Genomic DNA, 14,922 nt, shown 5'->3' with positions numbered 1-14,922 from the left:
CTCTCCGCTCTTTACGCTAAATTTTCTTCTATTGTTTGCTGAAAGCTTTTGGAATATAATTGGTGTGATTAGACGAATTTATGACTGATAAGCGTGGAGCTTAGTCATGGAAATGTTTGCCCAATCTCGGCTGATCTCCTCTCATTTTTTGTAAAGTAAATATGCCTCCACCAAATGTGACAAATTGATGAAAATTCGTTAGACAAATCTCTCCCCTCAGAAAACCGCGGGATTCACTCTTTCTTTTTGATGTGACGACGTCACCGTCAATGTACGAAATTGGTGAACGTCAAAACTTTTCAGTTTTATGCAAGGTTTGATGATGACAGGTTAGGTTGTTAACCCATTTCTGAGATTTATGACTTAATTTAACCTAACCTAACTTTTACCACTAAGCTTGCATAAGACAAAAAAAAGCTAATTGGCAAAGCTAACTGAATCCAAGCATATAAAAAGGAATTTCGGAAATTCACCGGTGAATGTCGACATTGACCAGATTTCGGACATTCACAGCAACTACGATATGTACAAATAGAAAAGGGGATAGTTTTGCAATCTAACTGTGTATTTGAATGTTTCAGATCTCTAGCATATCTTTTCCTTTGTGCCTGATAACCACTGCTTGTTTTTTAGAAAATACAAGCTTTAAGAGGACTGAGACTACTGTGGTAATCCTGACGTAAATAAAAGAGAATATCCTCCTTCACTATCTGTCATATTTAGCATTTTGGAAGTTGATTATTGTGTATTTTTCTTTGGTTTTCGATTGTAATTCTAATCTTTTTGGGGGGATGTTGCCTCTTTTCCGTATATCTTATCTTACGCTTTACGGTTTTGTGGTAAGCATGAAACAATATCAATCATAGCTGCTTATTTTTTCATATTTTGAATTCCAAGCCCCTCAGATCGTTGTTTTTGCTCATATTGATAGCGATGTCTCATAAAAGTCACTTGGAAACGATGGAATTTATATTCATATTTTCTCAAGCAAGCAAACAGTGAGTAAAAACCTCTTCTCCCAAGTGGCTGTCCTAGTTCATACTAGTATTTTTATTTTTTTTCAGAGTTTACAATTTACGCGATGGAGCGTGTCAGACAGAGTTCATCGAGAAACCACAGTGGAGATTCTATCGCTGAAGGAAGGGTTCGGCAGCAGCCAATTCAGGGTAATATGATGGATGTCCGCCTGTCACAATTGTTTGACCCTATCCTTCAGATGAACTCTTCTCGGCCAGAATTGTATGCCTATGATTATTCATCTGCCAATCAAAGCTATGGATACTGTGAACCCCCTGATCCTAGGACTGTTGAATATTACTCAAGGTAAATTTTAACGAAAAATGTGTTATCAAATAGTTTGAAGTCACTATTTTTGGAACGGAATGGATTATGTTGATTTTTTTCAAACTGAGATCTGAGACTTCACTCTCTAAAATAAACATACTAGAACAATTCCTACAATTTGTTTTTCTGAGATATTTAGTCCTTGGCATATTTTCCCTAAGTGATTAGTTTTTTCTTTTCCTGCTTGCAGAAGTAGTTACAATTACGTTGGACCAAATATTCAACAAATATTAAAGGGCCAGAAAAAAAGAAAATGACATATGGAATAATAAAGAAATTCTTTTTTTCTTTTTCAAACCTTGTTCTTTTGTCACATTCATGTCTTTTAGCTCGTCTTTTTTTTTATTCATTTCAGTTTGTCAGTTTCAATTGTGGCACCTAGATATTTCGTCTTAGGGATCTCCTTATCATAAAAATCACGGCTATAAATTTTCGTTCCTGGTGGGAATGTTCTTGTTCCTAACAGTGCTCGAGCTTTTGAATGAAACATATGGAATACTAGTAAAACTATAATAATACTTGTAAAATATTAAAAACTGAATACTAGGAATGCTAGTAAAATGATGATGCTAATCAAATGAACATGGGGAAGGATTGTATTCTAGTCATACTATCTTTTGAATTGTTTCCCTGATTCCATTTATTGCATTTATGTCCAAATGCTGAAATTCTAAAACGATAGCTTATATTATATATATTATATGATGTTATTACTTTTAGTCTTTCTCTTATATTTTCTCTTAGTGTGTTTCTTTTAGTGTTTTCTTGTATTTGAATTATATTATATAAGCCGTCATATAAGCTTATATATATATACTAGCTGTTGGGGTGGCGCTTCGCGCCATCTCAACACCTAGTTGGTAGGGGGCGCTTCGCGCCCCCCCGCGCGCGTAAGTCGTTACGCGCCATATTAGTTACGCGCCATTGTAGTTGTGTCCCTGTGTCCCACCTGTGAATATAGATAGATATATATATATATGTTTTTAACTACGTAAAACTTGCGAATATACAACATTCTTCGCTGTCCCATTGTCTGTACATATAAATAGATTGTCAGGTTTACCGACTCTTGAACATGCAACATATAATTGTCCATGGGAAAAACAATCCGTATTCAGATCTATACCTCATTATTCTAATGATTGCCCTTGAGCTTTGTTGATTGTGATTGCTAATCAAACATTCCCTGTGTCCCAATCGTCATTTATATATCCCCCCTGTGCCCCCCGGCGTCCCCGTTGTAGTTGTGTCCCTGTGTCCCAGTCGTCATTTATAGCGTCATTTATATATCCCCCCTGTGCCCCCCGGCGTCCCTGTTGTAGTTGTGTCCTTGTGTCCCAGTCGTCATTTATAGTCGACAAACATGACGTCAGTCGACACAAAAACATGACGTCAGTCGACACACACGTCCCAGTCGTCATTTATGTCCCGGTGTCCCAGTCTGTAATTTCTCTTTGAGTGTCCCGGTCGTCATTTATATTCCCTGTGTCCCGGTCTGTATATACATTCGTTTTTGAATTGGTATATGATGAAATAAATTTTTTGTTTTTTTCCTTTTTTTCTTTTCATTTTTTTTTTTTGGTTTTTACCTTTTTTTTAGCTTTTTTAGTTTTTTTCTTTTTAGTTTTTTTTTGTAGTTTTTACCATTTTTAGTTTTTTTTTCTTTTTAGTTTTTTTGTAGTTTTTACCTTTTTTTGTTTTTTTTATTTTTATTTTTATTTTTTTTAGTTTTATTTTTCTCCTTTATTTTTCAGTTTTTTCCTTTTTTTATTTTTTTTTTATTTTTCAGTTTTTAGTTTTTTTATTAGTTTTTAGTTTTTTATTCTTTTTAGTTTTTTTGTAGTTTTTACCTTTTTTAGTTTTTTTTTTTAGTTTTTTTTCTTTTTTAGTTTTTAGTTTTTTACCTTTTTAAGTTTTTTTTTAGTTTTTTAGCTTTTTTATTTTTTTTAGTATTTTCTTTTTAGTTTTTTTGTAGTTTTTACCTTTTTTAGTTTTTTTCTTCTTTTGTATTAATGCTAAAGCCAAGGTTCGAACCTGGACCCTCTCGGACCTAGAACCTGGAACATAACGCTTTACCAACTCAGCTACTTCAGCTTGAATACATTTACCTTTTTTAGTTTTTTTTATTTTTATTTTTTTTTAGTTTTCTTTTTCTCCTTTATTTTTCAGTTTTTTCCTTTTTTTAGTTTTTTTTTTCTTTTTCAGTTTTTAGTTTTTTTTATAGTTTTTACCTTTTTTTTAGTTTTTTTAGTTTTTTTTTCTTTTTTAGTTTTTAGTTTTTTACCTTTTTTTTTAGTTTTTTAGCTTTTTTAGTTTTTTTAGTATTTTCTTTTTAGTTTTTTTTTGTAGTTTTTACCTTTTTTAGTTTTTATGGCACTTGGTATTAACCAAGTGACATATAGCAATCGCCAATTCTGTCGGTCTGTCTGTCGGTCTGTCGGTCCCGGTTTTGCCACTTTAGGCACTTCCAGGTAAGCTAGGACGATGAAATTTGGCAGGCGTATCAGGGACGAACCTAAAAGGGGGAAACCTAAAACTTGGATAACACTTAGAGTGGAGGGATCGGGATGAAACTTGGTGGGAAAAATAAACACAAGTGCTAGATACATGATTGACATAAACGGAACGGATCCGCTCTCTTTGGGATAGTTGGGGGGGGGGGGGTTATTTCTGAAAAATTAGGAAAAATGAGGTATTTTTAACTTACGAACGGGTTATCGGATCTCAATGAAATTTGATATTTAGAAGGATATCGTGTCTCAAAGCTCTTATTTTAAATTCTGACTGGATCTGGTGACGTTGGGGGAAGTTTGGGGTGGGGGAATCTAAAATCATGGTAAACGCTTAGATTGGAGGGATCGGGATGAAACTTGGTGGGAAAAATAAGCAGAAGTCTTACATACGCGATTTACGTAATTGTAACGGATCCGATCTATTGAGGGGGGGGGTGTGGTTAATTCTGAAAAATAAGAAAAAATGACGTATTTTTAACTTACGAAGGAGTGATGGGATCTTCATGAAACTTCATATTTAGAAGGACCTCGCAACTCAGATCTCTTATTTTGAATCTCAACCGGATCAAGCGTAATTGGGGGGGGGGGACCGGAAATCTTAGAAATTACTTAAAACGGTGAGATCAGGATGAAACTGGATGAGAAGAATAAAAACCTGTCTAACATACGGGACTGACATAACCGGACCGGATCTGCTCTCTTTGGTGGAATTGGAGGGGGGTAATTTTGAAAATTGAGGTATTTGTAACTTACGAAAGGGTGACCAGATCTTAATGAAATTTGATATTTAGAAGGATCTTGTGCTTTAAAGTTCTTATTTAAATTCCGACCAGATCTTTTGACGTTGGGGGGAGTTGGAGGGGGAAACCGGAATTCTTGGAAAACGTGAAAATTGGGGTATTTTTATCTCACGAATATATGATCGGATCTTAATGAAATTTGATTTTTAGAAAGAATTCATGTCTCAGAGCTCTTATTTCAAATCCCGACCAGATCGTTTGACATTGGGGGGAGTTGGAGGGGGAAATCTTGGAAAAACACTTGGAGTGTAGGAATCGGGATGAAGCTTGGTGGATAGAATAAACAAATGTCCTTGATACGTGATTGACAGAATCGTATTGGATTCGCTCTCTTTGGGGGGGTTGGGGGGCGGGGTTTCAGTGATTTGGCGAGTTTGGTGCTTCTGGACGTGCTAGGACGATGAAAATTGATAGGCGTGTCAGGGAGCTGCACAATTTGACTTGATAAAGTCGTTTTCCCTGATTCGACCATCTGGGGAGCTAAAGGGAGAGGAAAAATTAGAAAAAATTAGGTATTTATAACTTACGAGTGGGTGATCGGATCTTAATGAATTTTGATATTTAGAAGGACATCGTGACTCAGAGCTCTTATTTTAAATCCTGACCGGCATTAAGCCTCTTATTTTCCTTTTTAAATCAATCTATTGATTCATAGAATTTTGTTAGAGCTCATACCATATGATCTCTTGGCTCTTAGCTCTTCTCGCCTCGTCACAAGTGCCATATGAGCTCTTGGCTCTTGTTTTTTCTTCTTTTGTATTAATGCTAAAGCCAAGGTTCGAACCTGGAACCTCTCGGACCTAGAACCTGGAACATAGCGCTTTACCAACTCAGCTACTTCGGCTTGAATACATTCGTTTTTGAATTGGTATATGATGTAATAATTCAGACGTCATATGCGGACAGACAGACAGACACACAAACAAACAACTTATTTATATATATATATATATATATATATATATATATATATATATATATATATATATATATATATATATATATATATATATAGATTAAATAAGCATTTTCTAATATTCACAGCTTTTATGTCCTAATCTTGCAATTTTTACCCCCCCCCCTTTCTATTTGTGTAAACAAGAATTTTCAATTGTTGATCCGTCTATTCATTCAAGTAAAAGAGAAAGTTTTAAATTTTAGTTTTTTTCCCTTTAAATCCCATAGATGCAGAAAGTTCCTCTGTGAACTTTTATTATTAGATACATACCATTCATTGGTTTGTGCAGCTAGTGAATCAGAAGGTGAAGGGAACTATGGGAAAATCAGTGGAGCTGAAGGAGATGATCTTTGATTAGAGATTATTGTAAGCACTACGATAATACTACCACGCCGACGACTACTACATTGCTAACATTACTGCTATTAATAGATAATAAAACTATGCCGATTAAAAAACGAACAGGAATCAAATTTAAAAAACAAATTACAGTGTAGGTGTTAAAGGATTTGAGGGAAATCATTATGTTTTAAGTGCGAATTCCTTATTTATTGTAATTTCTGTTAATCCAGATTTGATTTCATCAATTTTTCTTTGTTTCAAATTTAACATCTAAATTGATTTTTGATTTTAAAATCTGTTAATTTTAACTTTTAGTGTCTTCTTTACTTGAAACTTTTCTTTTATAAATTTAATCTTAACCACGAACGTAATTGTTAAAAATAGCTTGCAAATATAAGTTATTGGATTTATTATAATATATGGTAAATTTAGGCTTGACATAGTAGTCTTAGGCTTAAAATAGTAGATTGAGGCTTGACAAAACAGATTCAAACTTGAAAAAACAGATTCAGACTTGACATAGGCTTAGGTTCGACAAAGTAGACTTAGGTTTGACATAGTAGACTTAGGTTCGACATAGCAGAATTGGGTTTGACATGGTCTATTCAGGCTTCACATGGTAGATTCAGGTTTGACAAAATAGATTCATGCTTGACATAGTAGATTCAGGCTTGAAACATTAGATTCAGGCTTGGCATAGTAGATTTAGATTTGACTTTGTAGATTTAGGCCTAACATAGTAGATTTAGGCTTGAAATAGTACACTAAGGCTTGACATAGTTGACTTGGGTTTGACATAGTAGGCTTAGGTTCGACATAGTAGACTTATGTTTGACATAGTAGACCTAGGTTCGACATAGCAGAGTTGGGTTTGACATGGTCGATTCAGGCTTGACATGGTAGATTCAGACTTGACAGAGTAGATTCAGGCTTGACAAAATAGATTCAGGCTTGACATAGTAGATTTAGGCTTGAAACATTAGATTCAGGCTTGGCATAGTAGATTTAGGTTTGACTTAGTAGATTTAGGCCTAACACTTGACGCAGCAGAGTTGGGTTTGACATTGTCGATTCAGGCTTAACATGGTTTATTTAGGCTTGATATAGTAGATCCAGGCGGGACAAAATAGATTCAGGCTTGACATAGTAAATTCAGGCTTGACTTAGTAGATTTAGGCCTAACATAGTAAATTTGAGGTTGAAATAGTACACTAAGGCTTGACATAGTAGACTTAGGTTTGACATAGTAGACTTAGGTTTGACAAAGTAGTCCTAGGTTCGACATAATAAACTTAGGTTTGACATAGTTGTCTTAAGCTCGACACGGCAGAGTTAGGTTTGACATGGTTGATTCAGGCTTGACAAAGTAGATTAAGGCGGGACAAAATAGATTCAAACTTGACATTGTAGATTCAGGCTTGAAACATAGATTCGGGCTTGACATAGTAGAATTAGGCTTGACTTAGTAGATTTAGGCCTAACATAGTAGATTTAAGCTTGACTTAGTACACTAAGGCTTGACATAATAGACTTAGGTTTGACATATTAGTCCTAGGTTCGACATAGTAGTTGTAGGCTCGACATAGCAGAGTTAGGTTTGACATGGTTGATTCAGGCTTGACATGATAGATTCAGACTTGACAGAGTAGATTAAGGCTGGACAAAATAGATTCAGACTTGACATAGTAGATTAAGGCTTCACACTCAGGCTTGACATAGTAGATTAAGGTTGGACAATTCAATTAAATATATTTTTTTATTTACGAACAAAAAAAATAACAACTAAATTACTAATAGCCGCCCCAGAAAAGATACAAAAAAAGTATTTGCGACGGGGCGGCTACTTATATATATATATATATATATATATATATATATATATATATATCTATATATATATATATATATATATATATATATATATATATATATATATATATATATATATATATATATATATATATATATATATATATATATATATATATATATATATCTATATATATAAAAATAAGTTGTCTGTGTGTGGATCTGTGGATGGATCAGGTGACGTCATGGAAAAAGCTAAAAAAAGGCAAAAACTACAAAAAAACTAAAAACTAATAAAAAAAAATAAAAAGGCTAAAAAACTAAAAAAACTAAAAAAAACTAAAAAAAGGTAAAAAACTAAAAAAAACTAAAAACTAAAAAAAAAACTAAAAAAAAGGAAAAAACTGAAAAATAGAAGAGAAAAAGAAAACTAATAAAATTTTAGGCTAAAAAAGGTAAAAAACTAAAAACTAAAAAAAAAACTGAAAAAACTAAAAAAAGGCAAAAACTACAAAAAAACTAAAAACTAATAAAAAAAAATAAAAAGGCTAAAAAACTAAAAAAACTAAAAAAAACTAAAAAAAGGTAAAAAACTAAAAAAAACTAAAAACTAAAAAAAAACTAAAAAAAAGGAAAAAACTGAAAAATAGAAGAGAAAAAGAAAACTAATAAAATTAAGAATAAAAATAAAAAAAAATAAAAAAGATAAAAACTAAAAAAAAAAGTAAAAAGAAAAAACGAAAAAAAACTAAAAAAGCTAAAAAAAAGGTAAAAACCAATAAAAAACTAAAAAGAAAAAAAAGAAAAAAACTAAAAAAAATTTTCATCTAAAAAACTAAAAAAAAACTAAAAAAGGTAAGAACTAAAAAAGAAAAAAATAAATGACGACACTCAAAGAGAAAGCGACCGGGACAAAAGGAATGTTCGATTAGCAATCAACAAAGCACCGGGACACGGAGTATAAATCACGACCAGGACATAAGTAAAAAAAAAAACTAAAAAGAAGGTAAAAACTACAAAAAAACTAAAAAGAAAAAAAAAAAACTAAAAACTAATAAAAAACTAAAAAATCTAAAAATCTAAATAAACTAAAAAAGAAAAAAAAATAAAAAAGGAAAAAAATAAAGGAGAAAAACAAAACTAAAAAACGAATGGATATACAGACCGGGACACCGGGATACAAATGACGACCGGGACACAGGGAATATAAATGACCATACATAAGCCATAATGATCAGGACATAAGTAAAAAATATAAATGACGACCGGGACACAGGGACACAACTACAACGGGGACGCCGGGGGCCACAGGGGGATATAAATGACGACCGGGACAGGGAATGGTCGATTAGCAATCACCATCAACAAAGCTCAAGGGCAATCATTAGAATCATGAGGTATAGATCTGAATACGGATTGTTTTCCCATGGACCATTATATGTTGCATGTTCAAGAGTCGGTAAACCTGACAATCTATTTATATGCACAGACAATGGGACAGCAAAGAATGTTGTATATTCGCAAGTTTTACGTAGTTAAAAACATATATATATAATATATCTATCTATATTCACATGTGGGACATAGGGACACAACTACAATGGCGCGTAACTAATATGGCGCGTAACGACTTACGCGCGCGGGGGGGCTTGGGGGGGGGCGAAGCGCCCCCACCAACCAGGTATGACGACACTCAAAGAGAAAGCGACCGGGACAAAAGGAATGTTCGATTAGCAATCAACAAAGCACCGGGACACAGGGAGTATAAATGACCACCAGGACATAAGTAAAAAAAAAACTAAAAAAACTAAAAAGAAGGTAAAAACTACAAAAAAACTAAAAAGAAAAAAAAAACTAAAAACTAATAAAAAAACTAAAAAATATAAAAATCTAAATAAACTAAAAAAGAAAAAAAAGAAAAAAGAAAAAAAATAAAGGAGAAAAACAAAACTAAAAAACGAATGTATATACAGACCGGGACACCGGGATACAAATGACGACCGGGACACAGGGAATATAAATGACCATACATAAGCCATAATGACCAGGACATAAGTAAAAAATATAAATGACGACCGGGACACAGGGACACAACTACAACGGGGACGCCGGGGGGCACAGGGGGATATAAATGACGACCGGGACACCGGGACAGGGAATGTTCGATTAGCAATCACCATCAACAAAGCTCAAGGGTAATCATTAGAATCATGAGGTATAGATCTGAATACGGATTGTTTTCCCATGGACCATTATATGTTGCATGTTCAAGAGTCGGTAAACCTGACAATCTATTTATATGCACAGACAATGGGACAGCAAAGAATGTTGTATATTCGCAAGTTTTACGTAGTTAAAAACATATATATAATATATCTATCTATATTCACAGGTGGGACATAGGGACACAACTACAATGGCGCGTAACTAATATGGCGCGTAACGACTTACGCGCGCGGGGAGGCTTGGGGGGGGCGCGAAGCGCCCCCACCAACTAGGTGTTGGGGTGGCGCGAAGCGCCACCCCAACAGCTAGTATATATATATATATATATATATATATTATTTTTTTTAACAAGTAATTAATCAACTAACAGAAAAATAATAATAATAAAAAATGAAAAATCAAATAAATGAAAAATAAATAAATTACATAGCCAAAATAAAAACTATAATCAATTTCTCATCAACCAGTCTACCATAGTAATAATAATATGAACAATAATAATAAATAAATATATAATCTTTACTAACCTTTTCCTAATAAACATTTTTAAATAACCCCTTGGTGCTCAGCCACCCGAATGCTCTCTGGAATGGGGTTCCATACATGGGGCCCTGAAAATCTAGTAGAGAAACCAGCCCTGATTCCACTTCTATGTTGCACAGCAAAATTATCATCGTGACGAGTCTCATAACTATGTAGTCCCCTATTGTCACTAAAATAGTCACGAAAAACATCAGGACTTACTGAATTCCAACATTGGTATGTAAAAATTCCTAACTGGTTGTCACGCAACTGTCCTACATTAAGTACTTGAAATTTGTTGAAGCAAGTTCAAGTCTTGGTAACATCTTCTGCGTAGCCTCCAATAAGATGCATCGCTTTATTCTGAAGGATCTGAGCCTGTCTAAAATTTGTATAAAAATTGCTTGACCGTAACATGCATAGATTTAGACATAAAATAGATTTTAGACATAAATAAGTTTGGGCTTGAGATCGTAGATTTAGGGTTGACATAGAACGTTTATGCTTATAATAGTTGATTTAGGCTTGGCACTGTAGATTTAGACTAGGCATAGAAGACTTTGGCTTGAGGTAGTAGATTTAGGCTTGACATAGTAGATTTATGCTTAACTTTATGTCTGACATATGCATCGGCACTGTTTCTGTTTTTGAGAAAAACAGAAACAGAAAAAAACAGTTAGAAAAAAAACAGAACAGAAACAGAAACAGGTCAAACAAAAACAGGTGACCTGTTTCTGTAATCTGTTCTGTTTTTCGAAAAAACAGAAAACAACTTTTTTTTTAAAAACAGCTGTTTTAACAGCTGTTTTTCCTGATTTTTCCTTACTTCTTCTATTTCTAATAGGAAAGAAAACATCTTCTTGTTAAATCCTTTTAGTTACATACAAAAGATGAGCAACTTCGTGTAATTCAACACACTAGCGTATTTTTAGGGGGGGGGGGGCGAAATTTGGCAAAATTTGTCATAAAATGCGTCCAATCGGGTGCAATTTAACCAAAAATTCTTAGGCCTAACGGCCGAATTGCATTTATTCTCAAATTCTTTGTCACTCATATATTATAAAAGTTTGTCGAAAAAAAAATCGATTCTGACTCCAGAAGTCGAACTGATCCGTTACCTTGCAGAAAAGCATCACCTTAATTAGGCTAAAAACAAGAGGCAGAAGGACAACGGAATGGAGAGGGGAGAGGGAAAAATAGCAAGACCTCTTACATTAATGACATATAGTTTTATTTTCAAGTTTCCCTTAACTTCTCCAACCATAGAATTCAGAAAGCTTTTCTGTAAGAGCCAACAGTAAGGCAAAGAAACAAAAATTTTCGTCCCCTAAACCCTGCCTAAGCCGGGGACGAAAATTTTTACATTTCTTTCGTTTTCTCGAACTTGCTTGACATTAATAAGATTTTTCTACATTCAATAAGAATAGCAGACTTATATACCACGGTTGTCAAAAAATCTCTAGCCCCCACTCTTTATAGGCTACTGGTACTTACGACCTTTAGGTGGGACGACCTTTTGGTGGGCTAAGTAAACATATGAGGGACTGTCTTGCTGCCACTCTTTCTTCTAAAGTCATTCGTTCATATGTACAAGGATCAAGATAAGCTGGACGCTGGTAGAGCTCCAACTTGAATCTAGGATTTTGCACAAAATACTTTTTTAACTGCATAAGCAGCTGATCCTTCAGGCGATTCTCAAGCAGCCTCTTCGATCTCGCTTCACAGAAGCTCACCAATCCCTTGATCAGCATGTATGCTTTGCTTGAAGTAGTGTAAGTGGACCCACTAGCCAGTTCGGTGGCCTCTTCAAAAGGGCTCAAACAACTTGTTGCACATTCTAAAAGTGACCAGTCTTGCTCAGTAAGTTCAAGTTCTCTAATTTTCGCATTGCGAACATTTACATCATAAAATTTCTGTAGAGCAGATTTTTTGTGTAACATGGAACTAATCATCACGTAAGTGCTATTCCAACGCACTTTCATATCATGAGGGATGTGACCACTTAGTCCTATTTCTTTGCAAAGCCCTTCAAAGAGCTCGTGTTGAATATTTGACTTTTTTAGCAGCTTGAGTGTCCGACGCAACTTTTTCAGTGCACCATTGAGTGAGACTGAGTCTTCAATTTCAGTAAAATCATTTGCACCAGTGGCCCATTCATCCCATTCAGTTTCTGTGTCGGAGTCGTACTTTTCCAAGTCATATACATCTGAAACAGTGTCAACAATGTCTGAATCTATGATATCAGGAAGGTCATCTTCTGTCAGACCAATCTCTGAGGAACATTGCTCTCTACTAGTGCCTTGTTCGGGTTCACCTTCATCATCTGAATCACATTCCGGTGTTTGCTCTACGTCAAATTCATTTCTCCCCAAAATTTGAGGCCATTTGTGACACTGAGGTGGAGGCAGTGGCCAAAGCAAGATGAACGTTCAATTCCACCAATTTGACAAGCTTTTACGACGCTCGAGCCAGAATCAGCTACAACACAGAACAATTTGTCTTCAAGTTCAAATTTCTTCAGGGCTACTATGATTGCTGCAAGTATATTTGCTGCTGTATGCCGAACCTTGAGACGCTTAAAGTGCAAGATGCAACTGTGAACTACCCATTTTCCACTGACTAGCTTGGGGTAATGTACTGTCACTGCCAAGTATCCTCCCCCTGTATATGACCAGCAGTCAAATGTTATAGATACCTTTCGTGCCTGATTCATATCCAATTTCAGTTTCAATAGTTTCTTTTTCTTTGCTTGAAACACATGCCTTTTTATGGTACGACCCGATGGAGGCAAAATACCACCTGTCAAGGAGTGTATCAGTCAACACATGGTTTGCACGTCAAAAATGGAAAGTGGTAACTTGTCTGCAAGTACTGTTCTTACACACTGTTTTGTCAATTTAAGTTGACTTGAGCGGTTGCGCAACATCAGAGAACAGATATCTCTAGTTCCTTTTCTAGAGAAAGAAAAATTGCTCTTTTGGTTCTTTGGCTGTTCTTCAGCTATCCCACATCCTGGCAATGAACCCTGTACTGTACGACAAACAACAGCTTCTGGGCCATTGGCAACATTATCCAGCTCTTTTGGTTCTTTGGCTGTTCTTCAGCTATCCCACATCCTGGCAATGAACCCTGTACTGTACGACAAACAACAGCTTCTGGGCCATTGGCAACATTATCCATGTCCTGCCGTGCTGGTGCAGTAGAGGCAGATGACTGTACTTTCACCTTAATCTTATGAACATTTTCCAGGTGATTGACAAAATTAGTTGAAGAACCTCCACTAGCCTTGATAGTCTTTTTGCAAACCTTGCAGGTGATGCTGCATTTGTCTTTCACACCATAATTAGCCCAAACTGGCTTTTTCCTTATGATTTTAGGTAAAACTTCTACCTCTTCATCAGAGGAAATATCCATGACAGTTTTGCAGTAGTACCTGAAAGTCATTTGAATCAGTTTTTTTTTTTTTAAATTACAGACAGGCATTTGTCCTACAAGAATCCTGATACACCCAGTCAGGGTGACTAATTTTTGCATACAATGTAGTTATCGATAATGTTGTGATGATTCTTTTGAAAAACAAAAAAAAAATTGAAAAAAAAATCAATGTGATATTTGAATTCTGCATGTCCAACTGTGTGGTACTAGGGATAAAATAAGTCTGAGTTACAGCATCGTACAAAAAAGAAAAAAAAAGGAAGAAGTTAAATGGGCTTGTGCTGTATCTGGAATGAGCTGACTGATAACAATAGGCATGGAACCCTCACGCCTACAAAAGTTCAAATAGACTAGCATGGCTAGTCTAATTTAACTGTTCATAATTTTTACTTTTAGGATACTTGCTCCAGCGCACAAAATTAGACGAAGGAAGGACTAATTTTTGCATATAATGTAGTTATCGACAATGTTGTGATGATTCTTTAAAAAAAAAAATTGAAAAAAAAAATCAATGTGATATTTGAATTCTGCATGTCCAATTGTGTTGTACTAGGGATAAAATAAGTCTGAGTTACAGCATAGTACAAAAAAGAAAAAAAAGGAAGAGGTTAAATGGGCTTGAGCTGTATCTGGAATGAGCTGACTGATATCAATAAGTCTAGAACCCTCATGCATACAAAAGTTCAAATAGACTAGCATGGCTGGTCTAATTTAACTATTCATAATTTTTACCTTTAGGATGCTTGCTCCAGCACACAAAATTAGACGAAGGTTAGCAAGGAAATCGAGCTTCTAGTTTAGATGTCGCTATGATTTCACCTGAATATGAAAGAAATTACTCTTCTTGTTGACAAAGGACGATTTCGGTATCATACCCGCTAGATAGCGCGGCATTAAAAAAAAAAAAACAGAAAAAAACAGAAAACAGATAAAAAAAAAACAGAAACGGAAAAAAACAGATGAAAAAAAAAAC

At 34.8% G+C, this 14,922-nt stretch overlaps 1 protein-coding gene across 3 annotated transcripts in view; it reads left to right on the top strand.

The window, feature by feature from the left end:
- Positions 1-14,922, top strand: part of LOC136029381 (uncharacterized protein CG43867-like) — a gene marked incomplete in the record, with an annotated part of 290,632 nt that overhangs the window by 48,366 nt on the left and 227,344 nt on the right. For all 3 annotated transcript variants that reach the window (XM_065707702.1, XM_065707703.1, XM_065707704.1), the window contains 1 exon segment: positions 1,065-1,323. In XM_065707702.1, the coding sequence (XP_065563774.1) occupies positions 1,082-1,323 (242 nt within the window).

The sequence above is a fragment of the Artemia franciscana genome, chromosome 7 (genome assembly GCF_032884065.1).
Source record: "Artemia franciscana chromosome 7, ASM3288406v1, whole genome shotgun sequence".
Lineage (NCBI taxonomy): Eukaryota > Metazoa > Arthropoda > Branchiopoda > Anostraca > Artemiidae > Artemia > Artemia franciscana.
Note: the sequence above shows the minus strand (reverse complement) of the source record. Positions and strands in the feature narration are given on the sequence as shown.